This window comes from Coenobita brevimanus, chromosome 7 (assembly GCF_032717465.1).
Source record: "Coenobita brevimanus isolate Jiangsu-jjx chromosome 7, ASM3271746v2, whole genome shotgun sequence".
Taxonomy (NCBI): Eukaryota; Metazoa; Arthropoda; class Malacostraca; order Decapoda; family Coenobitidae; genus Coenobita; species Coenobita brevimanus.
The window spans coordinates 1,356,079-1,376,698 of record NC_136960.1 but is presented as its reverse complement, the minus strand read 5'-3'; the positions used below and the strand labels follow the sequence as shown (position 1 = coordinate 1,376,698).

The 20,620-nt window shown below is 40.3% G+C and overlaps 1 protein-coding gene across 1 annotated transcript; it reads right to left on the bottom strand.

The window, feature by feature from the left end:
• Nucleotides 1-2,528: 2,528 nt before the first annotated feature.
• Nucleotides 2,529-19,621, bottom strand: LOC145404682 (uncharacterized). Its single transcript, XM_080276236.1, has 4 exons — nucleotides 19,574-19,621; nucleotides 4,190-4,351; nucleotides 3,836-3,967; nucleotides 2,529-2,639 (listed from the first exon to the last, which is right to left on the bottom strand). Exons 1-4 carry the CDS (start codon nucleotides 19,619-19,621, stop codon nucleotides 2,529-2,531), a joined length of 453 nt encoding a protein of 150 aa, XP_080132362.1.
• Between the last annotated feature and the right edge of the window lie 999 nt (nucleotides 19,622-20,620).

Below are 20,620 nucleotides of genomic sequence, written 5' to 3'. Positions count from 1 at the left end.
GTTAGACGAAATATGTCCGACCTTTATGTTTTGTTTCTAGCCAAGATCTGCAATATTGGATGAGGGTTAAACACTTCAAACAATTACAGGGGTTCCATTAATGACAATAACAATTATGGGGTGCCTTACAAATTTGCACAGTCATTTTCGCTCAATAGCCGTGAGATCCCAAAAAACCTTAGCCACGCGAGTACTCATAGGGATTATTCATACTCAGCACAATAAGGATCTGCCATGGACTGCACTGTGATGAGGATTATGGAACAGCGGTAGATTAGCATTTATCATGTGTGGAAAACCGATTCTGAACAGTGTAGTAAATGGCAATGTAAGAATCGGGAGGCTTCGGACTAATGCTTATTGGATACATGGGGGTCAGGCATTCCCAGTCATCCCCTAGAATTCAACCCATAGTGATCATGTTATAGCCAGGTCCCTAATTTATTACAATGCCGAGTGAAGTGGAACTAGAAAATTTGATCAAGAATCGACCGAGCCATGAATCGAACTTTGTGGTCATTCAAATGCAAACGAGTCATCCTGCCTGCGTCACTGGCTTCCCGCAATCACCTGAAACGATATGTTATAATTGCACGTTAATTTTTCAAAAGGTCTCTTGCAATTATCGGGGCTGCAGGTAAACTGTCAGCTTGAAGGAGATGTAATGGAGTTAGGAAACCTCCATTAACCCATTCAATAAAGTTCTTTCTACCTTCAGCAAAATTTTCCGTCTTAGAAATACAGTGAACGATTTTTTAAAGACATTTCTCAAGTGCAGTGGTGTACTTACCGTCTTTAGGTTTTTAGTGATTCAGATCATTTTATTTTTGTATGCACACCGCTTTCTTAATACAGTACTCGTCTAAACGAACTGTAAATCATGTGAAACAGTAAATTAAAAAAAAAAACTATCCTGAAACCACACCATCTGTGTAGGTAATGTGGAGCCAACTTACTGTGTATGTACTGTGTATTACGTGAATCTCGCGGTAAAGAAGTTTTCCTTTTCATTAAATTCCATACATCTGTACTGCCCATCTTAACCATTTCACTGTTCTGCAGATAGTGAGGAAAGCCCTTACTTAAAGATTCTTACAAACGTAACTTTCGAGACACAGTAAATAGGAAGAATGGGTTTCATTTATATGTGCGGTCAGTTCAATCCTGTGATCTGTGAACGGAAAACCTAAGACGGTAAGTTTATCAGTTCTGTTCAAGCAGACTGGAACTTCACCCCTGGCCAATTTAGTCAGGACCACCAGACTCATGACTCTGGTAATTAGATAAAATACATGTACTGTAAATATACTTCACACTGAAAGCACGAAGAACACTGAAACCAATTTGTCATTTCTGGCGTCCTTCCATGAATTCGGCATTTTTTGTGCTTTCCTAAATACAGGACACACGTAAATCCAGTGAAATTTTAGGTTGGCAACTGCCAGGTCATCCTTCGACTGCAGCTGTAGGAGCTGTAGTGTTCCCAAAATTCCAACATTTGTCAGTTCATCAAAGTAGAATTGTCAGTTTATAAAGGTATAAAGCCAAGCCCTAAGCACGCCATATATTAAGTACTGTACTGTAGTACTGTTTTCAACATTTGGCAGGTTTAATGAAATTACATAAGCGTCTTAATGTATTTGCCAAGCATGTCAAAAAGTTATACTTAGTCGATCAAGAGAAAAATGAGGATGGATCACATGAATTATTACTACATAACTTATGTTCAGAGCAGTTAATGTGTAATATCTGCACTGGGTATGTCTTCACTAACAGGAAATTGCAAATAGATCACCCATGGAATACTTACGTAAACCGACAGAGCTAAATGGGTTGGATTTCATTAGTCATGTGTGGAGTCTCAACTGACCTAACTAGCCATTAAAGATATATATTTGAAAGTACCTGGAGTCGAGTTCAGCAATAATATTACGTAGCTGAAGTTATATTCCTACCACTTCCTTTAATGATTAACCAACTACCAGCACAAGACACTATCGCAATCACGTCGCCGAGGACAGTCCCTTGGCCACACGTGAGCACAAAGAGTGTCAGATTATATTTAAATCCTGCATCAAGGTCTTCGCTTGGATGGCTGCGCAATTGTATATGCTTAACATTGTAATAGGCATCTGCCAAATGTTCTACTTATAGTGTTTACCTAGCCATCTTACAAGCTTTACGATAATTGAAGCTATTAGAGGTAAAGGCCCATTATATCTTAGCCCTTGACAGGACTAAGAAATGGTCGATCTGTCCTTCAAACAGTGTTTTAACCAACTTCGTAATTACCTCAGTTTTTATTTTACCAGATTTAGAAAATATTCAAACTATTGCAATATCACACTGCTATCAAGTTCCAGTGAATCCTGTACGAAAGGATTAAAAATTATTTAAACATCTTTCAAAAAAAGAGAAAAGGTGAATGAATCTTTAGTAACATGCATTATTTTTATTTACATAGATATTCCACAATCCAATGCATTCTTTTTATTTACATAAATGTTTTAAAGACATGGTATATAAATCTATTGACCATAGAGAGTAGTGGACGTTACTGTTGTGGTAAGGATCCGAGTCACAGTTGTAATGATACTTTGGTGGAGCATCTGAGTACTGACGACAGGAACAGTGTGTACCTGAAAAATTTTAAGTTTTAGTCAAGCTTTAAATCAGCTACACCCCTACAAAAATTGTAAACCGAACTGAACATCATTTCCAAACTTTAAGCAACTCCATCACAATTATACGTATTTAGTAAGCAGTATTATCTTCATGCAACAGATCCAAACTAAAGATTTAAACTTCAACAATGCTTTCCCTTCCCGAACAAACAGCCTATAAATAGTAGCTATAATGCATGTGTTAGAACATGTTTAAGGAAGTTAAGAGGTTGTGTGGATCAAATATTAATCTTGAGGTGTTAGGGAAAAGTTTTATGCAGCCTTAATGGGTCTGGGGAAAGCATATGACAGTGGACAGACGAGTAATGTTTAAAATAGGGAGTTAGTGGGAAGCTGTTGGATGCTGTCAAATTTTAGTATGAAAGCACTAGGGGTACAGTACATGTGGATGGTGAATCTAACCAGATTTGCGGTGTTTGAAACCGATGTGTCATGTCTCAATGGATGTTCAGTTTCTATATGGATGTAGTCAAGATAATGGTATGGCAGTTGATGCTGGGAACAGATGGCATCGGCAAGGCTTGTTTAGAGTTATGGTGAGTTTGAAAGAAAAGTAAACAGGTGAATGTTGGGGAAAAGTGAAGTAGTGGCCTTTAGGATACAATCATTGGATGCATAATTAGGCTAGACAGAGAGGTTGAAACAGTTCAACTCTGTACTTTGTTGTTAAGTAATAGAGGATTGACAGAATGAAGTGAAACATGGAAACTTATTTAATTGAAAATGACAACAGGCAAGCGATCGTGGAAGTAAAGAGGTCACTCCATGATCGTATGGCGATACCCACTAACGTATGGAAACAAAGTTTGGACCTTGTTTTAGCAAGCCAGAAAAAGAGTGTGGAATAAGTTATTAGAGGAGCATGTGTACTCTGACAAACGAAGTGAAGAAGTTATGTAGAGTGTATATCGTGATAGAAAGCATCAAGAGAAATAGACTGAGTTTTGTCCATGTGGAGAGGATAGAGAGAATGAGAAGTTAATGGGGGATAAGGGAAGGGGAGACCAAGGATGAGATGGAGGAATGCAGTAGACAGGTATACGAGAGGGGGGGGTGTTAGAGGAGAAGCATAAATTTGTGGCGTTCCCTTATGGAATTAATGGAACCGATTAATAGGTCCGGCTCTAGGTAGATTCTATAAAAAAATCTACCTGGTGAGCGACGGCAATGTGGGTGATACTCTGAACCAAGTCTACAGTGGACGTAGAGGTGATAAAGCTCGTGAAGATTGAAGTCTCTGTCAAGGCCGAGTTTATACATTCAGTCGCAGTGACTATAGCAATCTGGAAGAAAAAAAGCACTACATTATCATTCTAATTTAAGTACTTATCTCTGCCACCACTTTTTTTTGTTTTGTTAGAAGCAAGCCTGAACAGTTTTTCTAGTTTCTGGATCTTTTTTTCATGTCTGCAAAACGAGCTGTCAAATTTGTATTTACGTAATTTGTCTGGCATGTAGCAGCACTTAAGCTGTCTAGAGTCAAACGACCCAACAATCTGACTTACGGGCGTCGAAGTGACCCTGATCACAGAGGTGTATGTGCGTAGATTCCCAGGTTGGTAGTTCCAGAAAGTGATGTACTGGGTGGCTGTGGCGGTGTATGTGGTGTAGTCAGTCACCCAGATGTCACTGGTCTGGGTCACACGAAGAGTGTGGGTCACTGTAGTCTGAAACGGTTAATATTAATCACTGAATACCGATTTTATGCCGTACTGACTGAGAACTCTAGTACTGTATTACAATCACCAAAATTAGAGGGCATCTTCAAAACTAGCTAATATATCTTTGCCGAAAGATACATTTGCTGAAATGTTATCAGTGGCTAATTGGCAATGAAAAAAATAAATGTAGGTTCCATTTTCTCCAGAACAATCAGAGCTGGATTTTAAGGTGAACCTATAGGAGCACTTTTTGTTTGAGCTTCATTTAAAATCTAGAGGATTAGATGAATCTTTTAATTACTTTTCATTCTAAACCCTCCAATAAGGTAACTAGTATTAGATAATTTCTGGTCAACATTCCGATCTACCGTTACAAAACTATCCAATACAATTACAATCAACAATGAAAGTTCACAAGAGAAAAAAAATATCTAATCAGCATTGGACGTAAAAAATTCACCCAAAGCAATGAGTCCGATTACTTCGGAAATGAACTTTGGTACCTAGTATCTGTCAGGAGATAAAGGTGGCATATAACTGAAGAATGAAATGTTCCATAGTTTGCATTTTGCTCAAGTTTTGTCGCCCCCGGAAAAAATATCTCGAGCTTTCCACTGAATGAATATCTTATAAAACACTGTTCTTTTGGTTCATTTCAGCGAAATTTCAAGTACTCAAATTCTACCTGATGGTATCTTACGGAGCTGTTGTACACCTTTACTTATATTTAGTTGGCACAGAGGTCTAGTAATTTGCCAATCTACTACCTTTAGAAGAAAAAAAACTTGTTGGCATTTACCCTAAACTTCACTAAAAAGGTAGAGAAGTTATTGCTAAACTTCAGAATAAAGTATGCCTGTTAAACAGCTCCTACAAGTGACTAAACTACTGGAGCAAAACTAGTGTAGCAAGAAGGAAATTCCCAGTTACTTACAGTGTCTGTGACAGTGTATGTTTGAGTCGCAACAACCTGTGGTGGAGTGTGGGTCGCGTACTGTTGGCACCAAACCTGGAAAAGAAAAAAATAAAATAAACTGGCGGCCAGTGTCACCATTATATTACGTACAGGAGTTCCAAAATAACTATAACCTTATGAACTAAGGAGTTTCTCCCTTGACAAGTTTAATCATATGGCTTTATTTCCAGAAGTAATGTCAACAAACTCTCTGGATGCAGAAAAGTACTGAATATGTTTACAAAAGGTTAAACACTCACCCCAGCACACAATACCGCGAATACGAAAGCCTTAACGGACAGCATCTGAAAAGATTTTATATAGCAAACTTAGCTTTAGCGTCAGGTATTTAAAAAAAAAAATAAAATATAAGGATTATTGTATAACACAATTCCTATAAAACACCAAAAAAAAAAAAAAAAAACAATATAATACACTACCATGGAAAACAAGTTGTGAAATCTCGATCTCAGAAAGTAGAACCCTCGCCCTTCAAATGCTCGACTGTGACTAACCTTCAGGCTTATTATCAGCCTATGTTACCTCTGTTTGGCCTGGATCGTGTTCGAAACGGTAGGATGACCTTGGATTTGTCTTGGGTGATGAGTATTTACGTTTGTAGTGTCATTTTTAGCCTATTTCACGGCATTACACTAGAAATTACACTTACAGGAAGATTTTCATTAAGTTTGACACTACATATCTGTAAATTGAAGTGCATAGCATACTGAACAAATTACTGGTGATGTTTTCGAATCCCACTTTTCAAACGATTCAGGAAGTCAGTCACAGTCCCAACAGAATTATCGACGTGGTAAGGTAATACATAAATTCTATCGTCAGATTTAGCTCTCATAGTCTAAAAGTTGGTGTTATTTTTGTATCCTGATGGCTTCATCTGTTTTTATACTCATCACATAATTGCTATTTTGGAATAAACAAAGCTTCGAGCGCATTTCGAAACTCACCTCAGAAGGTATGTTGATGAAAACGGAAAAAAGACTAAGCAGTTTATGCAGCTATATTTGGCAATTTCTTATTGGTTTTAGGATGATAATTATAATGATTTGAAGATATTGTGATAATGATGAATGATTATTGTGAGTAGCTTTTATAATAATGGTAATGATAATTATTATTATTATTATTATTGTTGCAGTTAAAATAATTTATAATATCTGTGTAAATGTGCATCATTATCTTAACCCCTGTGTGTGTGTGTGTGTGTGTGTGTGTGTGTGTGTGTGTGTGTGTGTGTGTGTGTGTGTTATTTAGTTTGCCTGTTATGTAACTCTGATTGATCTAATACTTTCCTTATTAGCAGCTTATGTCTCAAACAGCTCCCTATGAATCTTTTTTGTGCTGAGTGTAAGTGTCAGATTCCGACAATAAAATCTGCAATATGGCATGGTACTGAAGGGAGCAATAGCCGTCATTTGGACTACACTACGACAGCTCTCTCTCTCCAACTGAATAAAAAAATGTAATGGTAACAAGGGCAAAGTAATAAAGGCATTATCATTAGTGAGGAGGTTAATGACACTGGCTTCTGTGCCCTTGGTCAAGTGGTATTGTGGTGAACTGCTGACCAAAAGGTGTGTGTGTACCACTTTAATGTCTCACTGTGGCTATTCAAGAGGTAGTCCGTTCCCTGAGGCCCACCAGTCACTCCACGCACTAACAAATGCATCACACACACACACACACACACACACACACACACACACATATATATATATATATATATATATATATATATATATATATATATATATATATATGTGTGGGTGTGTGTGTGTGTGTGTGTGTGTGTGTGTGTGTGTATGCTGTTTGTTCAAAAAAAAACATTACGACCTCTTCCCAGTGCGTGTCATTTAGATTGCTGCCTCGCCACAATAAGGAGCAGTGTTGAAGTTTTGTTCCCTGATGGATGCCACACTTGCGTTTCTCCACTCAGTTAACAAGGTCACCATTATAGGCTCCACATCACTCCGTTATTTGGTTATATGGTTACCACCCAGCACTGTAAATGGTTTCCTGGATTACAGCTGGGTACAATGCATATAAGACGCAAGTAAAAGGTCATCTGACAGGCTTAAGGAGGTAGCATTACAGAAATTGTCTGAAGTAGTTGCAACTCTAGGCAAGTATGGGATGGGGAGCAAAAACTCTGTAAGGAAGACAGGACAGCTCCCATTGGTTACACGTGACAAGAAAAAAAATCTTGTCGTGCCGGGTTGCCAGAAGTATAATAATATTCCAGCGACATCTGTTGCACTCTACCAGTAGCCTATTCAACAACCCTTCGGGGGCAACACATACCTTTGGTAGTAATTATTTGTGTACCACAGTATAATCATTCTACTGCTTTCAGATTATGGGTTATTTACCACATTAATACGATAATAACGTTCAGCTAGCACACTCCTATACCGAACTTGTTATACGCCTACCTACTGTAATTGTAATGGTTAATGAAAGTATTATACATCAGTTGACTAAATGTTTTCACAGGATTTGCCAGGGATTATCCATAAATATATAAAGGAGACTGTCTGTCTGTCTGTGGAATCCGAGGGAAACGCATAATTATACAGCTCTAAACTGTTCAGACCATTGTAAATTTTTATGGCGAATTTATATGTGTGATTGCAGTACAGTTGCCAAAATTTTGTGAAACCTTGTTGAAACTACAAAAAAGTGGATTTCTGTAGAGTTCCTCTCTTGGTCATAAACTGGAACTTCATATTTTTCTGTGTTTCTAACAACGCTTTTCAGAGTGTCGCAGCGAGCAGGCCAAACGAGCGGAGCAGGCATGGCGAGCTGAAATTTGAGTAAATTTGAGGATTGGGCTCGAATAATATAATTCAGATTAACTGATGAAATATATAACTTAAGCTAATGAAAGTTATTCAGACTAATTGATGATTCGTATGGCAAAATTGAAACTAAATTTAACAGAGTACATAACAGTTGCTAAAATTTTGTGAAGCTTTCCTAAAACTGCAAAAAGGTAGATTTTATTATTGTCCCTCTGTTTGATCTGAACTGGAACTACACATTTTTCGGTGAGTCTTACTACGCTTTTCGGAGCATCGGAGCGAAGTGTGCCAGGTGAGTGGCGCAGGCACGGTGAGTAGAAACTCATGCGTAAATTTAAGGGTTGGGTTCAGCGAACATTACTCAGATTAACTGATGGATCATATAATGAGTATAATATATATATATATATATATATATATATATATATATATATATATATATACTGTATAACATGTATATACATGTTATTGCGCATTTCGGACTATTTTATCCAATTTACGAGATTGCTTTGGAAATGGAGAAGATTAAATTCGTCTGGTGGTAGCAGAGATAAATTGTAAAACAAGCCATCGGACTGGAAGGATCCATTTACATTCCATCCAATTCCCATACTAGTAAAATCAACCCGGCATATAATCACCTGGCGGCAACAAGAAAAAACTAATCGTACTGATTGACTATATGTATTTTGAAAGCTTGTAGGGTGCTTTAAGGAGGAAAATAATGCATGTCTTGCCACTCGTTTTTCATTATCGCTCATTAGGCTACCGATTAGACGGTTCCTTCTCTGAGGCCCACCAGTAATCTCTTTTCTAAGTACCTTCACGCGTAACCGATCATACTAAAGATATGCTTGGGCACTAATAATCACAGTCCCTACTGCACAATGTTATCACGCTGTCTCATTCAACTTTGGTATAATGATGGGGGAGGGATTATGGTATCGGAGATTTCTGAGCAGCCAGTTAGATAGACGCGAGGCCATATGAGACATCGCTGGAGAGAAGCACCTTGCATTTGAAAATCCTTAGAGAGCTAAAGCGATGTACTTTTATGGACTTTGCTAGAGTGAAGCATCTTACATCTCAAAATAATTAAGTGTGACTGACTGACCTGGCCTCTGCTAGAGATGAGTGGATACTGTTGACGAAATTCATATCTGCATGGTGGGGGGATCGATTATTCGTCCATTCGATAAACATTCCAGCACCTCATAAGCGACTGCATGTGTACGTGTAATATTCTTACCTTCCCTTGGCAGATGGCATAAAATATTGAAAGCAAATTAAACAAAATAAAATCACGCGAAGATAGCAAAAATACAAGAAATCTTCGTAGCTAAAGCACAGTAAAGTAATCTTGGCCTGAAGCAACTCCCTTTCGCCCATAGAAAGAAAAACACGAATGTAGCAGTAAAGGACTATAAGATTCAGTAGGAAAAAATAAATAAGGTGGATAGCATGGAGAGGAAATGAGAAAAAATCATGGTACTGAAGAGGTGTGTAGTTTCATCATTGTCAACCTGGTCTGCGAGTCTGAGTCATTATGTCCGATTTAACAATTGGCCGGTCATGGTGTTAGGTGTGTTTTATTTTCTTTTGCCATGACATACATTTGTTTTAAAATCTCTCTCTCTCTCTCTCTCTCTCTCTCTCTCTCTCTCTCTCTCTCTCTCTCAGACAAACACGCACACCGCATGAAATACAGCTCTCATTACCTTCCGTTCCCAATCAAGCGGTTTTTATTGTATCGTATTACACTGCTCACTTCCATCACAGTTTTTACAAGAACACTTTTTCTCATTAACTCTCTCTCTCTCTCTCTCTCTCTCTCTCTCTCTCTCTCAGGAAATATTTAGTTCTTTCCATTTTTATCACTGGTATTTTGCTGTCCACTCATTAGTTAAATGTGTGGGTGAATATTAAAAGTTTTGTTGATTTTATTATTTCAGTTTATTTTAGGCAACATTTTCTCTTTTCTACATCCAAGTCATCCCATTCATCATTGTTAAACAGGGTTAGGATAATGACGACAGTGATGGTAATTTTCTGTGTTGGGCAGGAGTGTATCACGATTGTATTTTACAGTAAGTTCTTTCTGTCATCTGTCTGCCTAGCTAGTAGACCTCCATTACACTTGTTATCCTCGGATCTTGAATTTGGCTCTTTCTTGTATCTTGTTTTTCTCTTGTAAGGAATTGTTTGCGGGCTCGTGGCCTTTGGTTCCTTCTTCCTAGCATTAAAAAGAAAAGAAAAAACTCTCTGCATCCAATGATTAACAGCCCCCATCCTCCCCACATGCCCAAACCAACCCAGTCTACCTTTCCTCATCTCAACACCAACACACTTCAGTCCCATCCTTACCCCCAACTCCTCCATCACAAACCCAGCCCCCCCCCCCCAGCCTCGCATTCAAAGACGCACCACACATCCACCTAATTATTGTCACCTTTCTCAGTACGCTTGAACCTGCAAACACCCTCTTCCTCCACTGCCCATGTCTCCCTACCGTAGAGCACCACATTCCCAATACATGCCGTATACAAAGAGCTCTTAGCATGGAGAGAGAGACGTCTCATTGCCAGAAGCAACAACTTCCTTACCTACTTCCAAGCACTGCCCACTCTAGCCACAGAACTAGCGACAACCCCGTCCACCACAGCACATAACATGTCTCCCAAGTAATAAAATTCTTCCATACATCAAAGAGATTCACCAGCAAGATCAATCCTTTCATGCCTGACAATCTCCACATGCTCTTAACGACACGCCGCACACATGAAATCAGCATTTTCTCGCAGTCTGCCTCTAATACCACTACATCTCTTACGCATCCACTAATCACAAACACTGCCAAGATGGAATTACTTCCCACGCCCTTGTGGCAAACTGCACTGGGCCATGCTCCCTCTTCTTTGACAGTGCCGCCACCAACCTTAAATACCATCACCTTAGTGTTATCTTCATTAACTCTCAAGCTCTTGTGTCCCATACCATTTCTCCATTTCCTAAATCTTCCCTCCACCTCCCTTTCATTCACTGCAGTCAGTATGAAATCATCGGCATACAAAATCTCCCAGGGGAGTCCATTTTAGAAGTTGCGTGAGAGGGCTTCAAGCACCATGATAAACAACAAGAGGCTCAAGACTGACCCCTGATGCACACCAGTAATCACGCAAAACTCGTCATTCAAACCTCCCTTCACTCACACCTGGGTGTGAGCACCCACATACATAGCCAAAACCACTCCAACCTGTCACTCATCGACTCCAAGCCCTCTCCTTGCCCACTTCATCACCTCCCTAGGGACGCTGTCAAAGGCCTTCTCCAGATCAAGAAAAACAGAGTACAGATCCCCCTCTTTTTTTTTTTTTTTCAGTATATTTTTCCTGAAGTTGTCGAACAATGAATATGAATGGCATAAGTGGTCCCTTTGCCCAGCATAAACCCAAACTGCATCTCATCAGTATTCACTCTTTCTCTGATCATACCTTCCAGAATTCTCTCCATTACCTTCATTGTCTGGTCCAAAAGTTTTATGCCTCTACAATTTCCTCTTTAGAGGGCATTACCCTTCCCCTTGTACACATTTACAATCACTCTCTTCAGCTTTCTATGAAACGCGGTGACTGAATTCCTTACAGGTTTGCCAATTTTCTTCATATTTGGTTTTTAGGTAACTTGTACCTTAGCCAACAACATATTTGGCGGACGATTAGCATTCTGCCCTTGAATACTTTTGTTTCATATTATTTATGATTTTCATTGCTCCATCTCAGAGTAAGCTCCCCCTGCCCAAACCCCCCCCCCTCCTACCCTTTCTCCCCATCAAAGAAGTTCCGTCATTATAGTGTATTTATATATTATAAATCACTGTAACAAGAAATAGCCATCCTAGAGTAATCTCCCCCAATCGAAACCCCGCACCCCACCCCATTCCCCCGTCAAGAGAAATTCCATCAGTATACCTTATTCATATATCATCAATCGCTGTAACAAGAAATATCCATCCTCTGGTTTCCTATTCATCACGTACCAAACTTTACCGCCGATCCATTTATCTGTCATCAAATTTTCTCCCACACAATTTGCTTCTTCTCTGGTTATCCCCCTCTTGGAGGAGGTTATGTATTCTCCTATGTTTGTCTGTCAGTCTGTCCAGAAGATATCTCCAAAAGTTCTCGAAGAATTTCAATTAAATTTTGTGGAAGGGTGGACCATGGGCCAAGGAAGAAGTTGTTAAATTTTGGGGTGGATCTGGATCCGGATCCGAAGTATCCAGCACAATATCTCCAAAAGTTCTCACTGAATTTCAATGAAATTTTGTTGAATGGTGGACCATGGGCCAAGAAAGAAGTGATTAAATTTTAGGGAGGATCCGGATCCTTTTTAATGGCAATGGAGGAAGTATGCGCTCTCGGAGTGCATTCTAGCTAGTTTATGTTTCAAGCATAACACAGCTTTAGTATAAACTCTCTTCCTTTAGCCTCTCATCTCCTCCATTGCCCGTGAAAGGCCATTCCATTTATCTGTTATTTTTACGCTTCGTCAGTAACCACCCTTCTCATCGTCCAGTACCTCCATCCAACATTTATTGCTCTCTCTCAACACAGGCTTTTCTCCCAACCCTCCAGTGAATGAATTCTTACCAACCTATTCATCTACCATTCAATAACTCCTTTTCTCCATTTCCCCACCAACCCCACCCGCATCCCCCCAGTCATAGAACTTTTACCACTGTCCCTCTTGTCTCATCACCCCCGCACCGCCCCTCCACTCTCCTTTTTCACTCGCTGCCTCAACCACTAATTTTCCCAATTCCCTCACGTCCCGTTTCTTTTGCAGCGTGATCGATCCACTTACACTGGGGCGCTGGAATCATCACACGTTCTTTTGTCCTCTAATTCTCTGGCTTTCTTTCCACTGCGGCTGTATTTTTTGGGTGGGGTGGACTGGCTATGTCACTGCGTTATCATGGTCATTTCATTGTTTGATTCTTTAGAGGGAACATAAAACCTAGGCAGCTTCTGACTAAGGGCTTAAGTAGGCATTAAGAGTATAACAAGGCTCTTCCCCCTCCCATAACACCCTACAGCTGAAATTTAGAGCGGTAAGTAGAGAACACCATGTGATTAAACAGAAATTATTGGATGGAAATTTCATCAGAAAGTACAAAAGGGAAAAACCTTACGTAACACCGTTTGGTTCATATCCTGTTTGTGGATCCTGATCGCCTTTCAATAGAAGAGAAGATCTATCTATCTATTGCCAGACGCCATAATCCCGTAAGGGGTGGTCATTTGACTTTGAGTTATTTGTTTTACGGGGAGGGGCACTAACCCTCCACCAACCCACTTGCTGACACGTAGGGAGCACGTATGTTCTGGTTATATGGTTTAATTATATAATGATGATAAACATCGCCTGTAAGGAAAGTAATGAAAATGACTGACGGTAACGGTGATGATGATATTGATGATAATGTTGCTGATTATTTTTTCCAAAGTGTATACACAGTGCCTGGTAATTTATGTTCTGACTTGTATGATCGGTATGCTTGTTGGCTTGTAATTAATATCTTGCTTTTGCTTTACTCTTTTATAAATACATAAATAGGTTCAAGAGCAAAGAGAGGAAAACACACACACACACACACACACACACACACACACACACACACACACACACACACACACACACACACACACACACACACATTATTTTCTTCTTCATTCATTTTCTCTGTACACGTTTCTTTTTCTCGTCTTTTTACCATTCTCAGTTTTTTTTTCTTTTTCTTCTGTTTTTCTTTCACTTGTTCTCTGAACCCCATAAAACAAGATCATTCAAGTGTCATACGAGATGCTATCTTTTCACCGCGATGATGCCGTTCCTACATTCTTGTTTGATAATAATGTACTCGTTTAGCAGTATGCATGCAAAACAATGTGTTCGCATGTTCTGAATTGAGTGAGTGTGTAGTTATGTGCTCAGCCTTGTGTGTGTGTAGTTATGTGCTCAGCCTTGTGTGTGTGTGTGTGTGTGTGTGTGTGTGTGTGTGTGTGTAAGAATGTGGGCATACGTGTTCATCCATGTATGTGTGTTTGAGCGTTCATGAATGCGCTCAGTCATGTGTGTATGAGGGTGTGTATGGCGGTGGTGGCAGTGTTGGTATGTGGAAGTCGATACTGTTCAACTTTTTGCAGAGTATGCGTGAATATTGTGCAATGGAATGTGTGTGTGTGTGTGTGTGTGTGTGTGTGTGTGTGTGTGTGTGTGTGTGTGTGTGTGTGTGTGTGTGTGTGTATTTGTTTGTAAGTGCATATGCTTGAATGGTAAATCTAGTGTACCTTAAAAAGTATTTTCTAACACCATCTTGGGAATGTGTATGTGTATCAATGTGTATGTGTAGATATAACCATATGTGTATATAATCATGCGCAGATATATGCATGGGGCGCGATTGTCAGTAGTTTTTAGATTTAATTATCTATATAAGGTTAAATCATCATCATCATCATCATCACGATTCCCAAACGTTAGGGTCACATACGAGGAGTGGGAGGGGATCATAGACACATAGAAGAATGAAGAACGCACATAATAGCAGTGTAAAAAGAGCATACCCAGCTCAGTGACCCACATACCCATTGATATATCATTCAAGTCTTCGAAATCACAGCTTTTCCTTACGAGTTAAACTGTCAATAAGAAAAGACAAAAACAACGTCTCTCTCTCTCTCTCTCTCTCTCTCTCTCTCTCTCTCTCTTCCCGAACCTTAAGTTCACTTTGTTGACGCATTTCACACACTCTGCCTTTCCTAAACTTCGCTGGCAAACCACCAACTTTAAACACACTCTCTCACTTCTCGCACACTCTCTCATGCACTCCAACATACTATTAACTCTCTCTCTCTCTCTCTCTCTCTCCACACACACACACACACACACACACACACACACACACACACACACACACACACACACACACACACACACACACACACACACACACACACACACACACACACACACACACACACTTCTGCACCACTGTGCTCACACCTACTTTTCTCTCTTTAAAACTTGCTCCACTGCAGTACCCTTCGTACATCCTTTCACATCTGTCTGTCTGTCCGTCCATCTCTCTCTCTCTCTCTCTCTCTCTCTGTTTACTTTACCTGTTGCCCAGTTGAGTGCCCCTCCTTCCTCTCCAACCATTAGATTCAATACTCCATCCCTAGCGTCTTTACCCTTTGTTTTCTTAGATAAGACTTATGTTTCACTTTTTCTGACCCATTTCCATTGGCCATTATTGATAGATAGATGGACAGAGAGGGAGGAAAATGGATGGATAAAATGATAGACAGATAAATAGGTAGAGGGAAATTCAGAGACAAAGAAATACAGATGGACAGATAGACAGGCAGAGATAGATGAAAAGTCAGAGAGAGAGAGAGAGAGATGGCTATATAGACAAAAGGATGGATAATTTTTTTCTTAGAGAAAGAGACATGGACGAGGAGACTTCACTGTCTATTATGTTTTTATTCTTTTCCGACAGTAATGTTGTTATGGGGGTCATGCATATGTTTTCTGCCATCATTGTCAGTATTGCTGATTTCTGTGTCCTGTTTGCCTTGAAGTTAAATACAGATAAGAGTAAAGTGATGGCTTTGGAGAGTGAACGTGACTTCCAGTGTCATAGCATGGTGAATATAGAAAAAACTTGGATTATTGGGAGAGCTTAAGTATTTAGGTTCAATGACGGAATAGAGGGGTAAATGTGTATGGAAAGTGGAAAACAAAGTGACACATGGAAGGCTAACGGAGTGCTATGAAGGCCATTATACGAAACTAAGGTTTTGAGAGTGGGAGTTGCGAGAGGATTGCATGGGATTATGGTAGTTGCATTAGTATATGTGTATGAGACATGTTTGATGTAAACAATCGTTCAGGAGTTAGAACAGTGGAGACTGAGTTGTTAAGAAATGTGTGTGGAGTGCGAAGAGTGGATAGGATACGAAAGAACGTGATTCGCGAAAGACGTGAGTAACGAATTCAGTGAATAATGGAATTGAGGAGTGCGTGCTTGGATGGTATGGTCATGTGGAGGGAATAAGTATAAATAGGGTCGTGAAAAGGGTATATATTTGCGGACTCCTGGTCTTGGTTCCTTCTTCTATCTATCTATCTATTGCCAGACGCCATAATCCCGTACGGGGTGGCCATTTGACTCTGAGTTATTTGTTTTACAGGGAGGGGCACTAACCCTCCACCAACCCACTTGACACTTAGGGAGCACGTATGGTTTGATTATATGGATACCACCCAGCGCTGTAAATGGTTTCCTGGCTTACAGGAAACCATTTGGCTTGTCACTCAATGTAAAGCCACCTGTAACGGAAAGAAAAGCAATAAGTAGTGACAGGAAAGATGTTCCTTGCATTAAAAAAAAAAAAAGTCATCTCCATCTTACTCTCATTTCCATTAGGCTTTACTATTCTCACCCCAAATCCTCATGACTTCCTGCCCACCCTGCGTAGAATTCACATATTTCTCCGACTAATGAATATTACTGGCGCTGGCTTTTCCACCCCATTATCATTTTTCCAGGAATTAATTACACATCTTCACAATGGGATTTTCGAGGCGTTACTTTTCCTTCCTTACCCCTCGTAATCTTGCACTTTTTGTCGGTAAATTTTCGATTTACTCATCCCTCATTCCTGCGAATTATGTTTCTTCCTTTAACCCTTTTAGATCTATTCCAACTACGACCAGACGATTTTACTCAGGTAAGGGTAATTTATAAAAACCCGATGCAAAATGGAATTACTTAATCCTCTGACGGAGTAGCGTTTCTTAATAATGAAGAATATTGCCAAGAGTTAGGCAAAATGAATTACCCTAAACTCCATTACCGCTATGAAAGGGCTACAGACAATGATTTTAACCTTATAAAATTGGTTTACTTAGTAGGATAACTAAGCAGAGCGTTAAGGAGATTGTTTTTCATATTTCAGCAGCGTACTGTCTCTAGTAAGAAAAAGGGGTTCCTGAGTTTATGAAGTGAAATATCTACAGTATCTACAATTATCATAGTGAAACGCAAATTGAACATATAGGGTTAACTTAAGGTTGAGTCTGCCTTTCCACATTTTCTATTTCGTTTTCTTATTTGTTTGATAATGCTAAAAAAATAATAATAATAATAATAAAGTCTACATTACTCCTGTACTGCTGAAGAGATCCTAGGGTGATAACCGTACAAAGTATAAAAAGACCATTGATACAGTTACCTTACGTGTTATTACTGCCTGCTGTCGCTCTAATTGCTGTCTTACCTTTCTCTCTCTCTCTCTCTCTCTCTCTCTCTCTCTCTCTGGGACATGAACCCTTGCTCGTGGGGTAAGCCCATCATTTCAACACGTGCATTTTAACTACGAGCAAGATGATGATAATGATGATGATGATGATGATGTCTTTAAAAAAATAAGTTAGTCGCCAGAATACTGACTTCACAACACATACTACTCCATCATGTATTCCACCTCTCTTTCTCACATTTTTTTTTCATTATGCCCCTCGTACGGTTTATTACTGCCTGCTCTTACTTTTATCCTCTCTCTCTCTCTCTCTCTCTCTCTCTCTCTCTCTCTCTCTCTCTCTCACGTAAATTCGTTTCATCCTTTACTCTTGTCCTCCCATTTTTCTCTTCTGCTTTTATTCGTTTTATCTATTAATCTGTCATTTTATCGCCTAATTTCACATATTATAATCGGTGGCTATTAAAATGGATTATTTCATCTTCAAGTATATTCACTAATCAGCTCCCACGTCTCTGTTCCCTTCCACCTGCCTTACACACTCACCTTCACTCTACCTCACACTCATACTCACTCATCGCGACTGTCACTCAAACAGTATCTGCCGCATCCAGCTCAGATTTCCCAGTTTCTCTCAGCCTCTACGTCAAACACCATTTCTCACAAACCCTCCCATCAACCATCAGCGACTCCCACCCCAACAATCCCAACCACTCCCATTCAGATTTCGCAGCCTCGTGGTCTCAGTCTGTAATTAGTGACCACCTCCTGCTCCAAGACTCTTAGCCATCTCCTCCTTCCACTCGATCTCTCTCAATGACGCCTACCACTTAAAGTTCCCCAACTCCCTCCCACTCACATTTCCTGGTTTCCTCTTCTCTTCTCTTCGATCTCTTTATCAATCACCTTGCACTTCAGCCCTCTCCTCGCCAGTGAATCCCACTCCAGCAGTCTCAAGCACTTCCTCTCTGACATTCAGTATCATCATCAGTTCTCTTTCGTCAACTCGCGTTCTTTCTCACAGACTTGCACTCTTTCCTACCTCACTCCCTTTCAACATTTACAGTATACTCCTTCATACCTCTTCCCCCCCCAGCTATATTCACGAGTACTTCCCTTCTCTTTCATCTTTCCAGTTACTTTCCCCTAAGAAGTCCCTTTTCCTCAAATTCCTTCCCTCTTTTTCCTGGCTCATCTTTGCTGCTATTGCCGCCTCCATCATTGCATCCCATGACCCCACCTCGTCTTCACAACACTTCACAGCCCCAGCCGCGCCCCTCAAGTTTCCTAGACGATTAAGTAAATTCCCTTCTCATCACACTCCCTCCCGCTCACTCTTCTTCTTTTTCCCTATCCATCTTTCATCCTTCTCTCATCGTTTCAGCAGCCCCTACCACCTTCTTCACCAGAGTCTTCCAGTATCTCATCGCCCCCCCCAAAATTTCATAACCTTGTAAATTCTTCCCCATTCCATTACAATCCATCCCTCATTCCTCCACACTCCTTCCTCTCCCTCATATTTTTTCCCCTCCTCCCCACCTCTCTCCCTTCATAATTTCTTTCCTATTTCCCCATCCACCTTCTTCCATCATTTCTCTCCCCACATTTCCTTTCGTGTCCCCTTCAGTAGTTTTGGCAGATTCATAAACGCGAAAATGTGTGCACCGTTCTCTTGTCCGCTCATAATTCCCAGGTCCACTGCTCTTCCCTCACATTCCCTCCATTTCTTCCCTTTCCTCACTTTTCTCTTCCCCTTCATCCTTCTCTGTGCCAGGTCCCATAACTTCTCTCCCTTCATCCTTCTCTTTCATTCTCGTTCACTTTTTCACCCCATCCCTCCTCCCCCTGTTGCCATTCATTGAAGCATCGCCACAACCTTATCTTTATCGAACAGTTTCCTCCACCTTTCCCGTCACATCTCTAAAAATATTATTAATAACAAGAAGAAGCACTCCCAGAGCGCAACACTCGCGCCCATCGTTTGGTCTAAGGGCCAAGCATTTATTTTTTTCCTGTGACCTTGACTTTTGACCAAGTGTTTGAAAAACGAATTACTTCATCTTGTAGGGACAGCGAAGGAATTTCATTGTTTTCAAAATCGAATCCCTTTGTTCTTGCTTACCCAGAACACTATCCCCAAGTCTGCCTTAATCTGGATCAAGCTGACCATGTTAGCTCAGACTTTGATTTAGCCTTGTAACCATGACGTGTGACCTAATGGTCTCAAAAACAGTCGGTCAGCCCCTAGCTATCCTTAAACCTTTTCACCAAGTTTAGTTTTAAAAAAGTTACTTTGTTCACACACACACACACACACACACACACACACACACACACACACACACACACACACACACACACACACACACACACACACACACACACAGGTAAAGCAAAACATGCCACCCGCGCTGACCCGGCAAATCCTGATGTTCCAGTGTAAATTCTTTCCCTGTTACCGTACCTTACACTAATACCCTTCTCATCCCCCTTGTCATCATTTCTTTCTCTTTCCATCTCTCTCTCTCTTTCTCTCTCTCTCTTTCTCTCTCTGTCCACCAGAGTCCCCATCTCTCCCGTCCTGTCCCCTTCAAGCGTTTCATAAATAAGCGAGTAATGTCTTCCTCATTTGTGCACCACCCTTTTGTCCGCTCATAATGCCCGTGTTCATTGTTCTTGCCCGGCGTCTTATCGATCCCACCCTGAGGTTCTTTGTGCTCAGTTATCTCTCGGCCACTTCACGGCTCACGTTCTCGCTTAACCCCTTCAATCAGATGACGTGCTTTAAATATAATTCCTTCGGCCACTAGATAATTTTTCTTCAGGGTAGGAGAGAAGTCTACCAGAAGAGAGTAAAAGAAGACTGTTTTTAACCCCACCAATTCAGAAGGTCTGTATAAAGATGAATGAAATTGCCCCATGATAAGAAGAAAAAAAGAAGTTTTAGGATTCATGTGGCTAAAATGGATTGCTTGTAATTTCTGTGCTTGGGCGACCAGTGCTTGATGGTCGGGGGTCATTTGGGAGGGAAACAAGCTTCCGCCTCATTCGCTGGGGTTGGTACTCTTGGGGATTTTATTGAGGCCAACACCGGACGATTTTGATGTTAAAAAGTAAAAACAGTCGATGTGTGGCAAAAATAGGCAGCGTTTGATATCTGCGTGTGTGG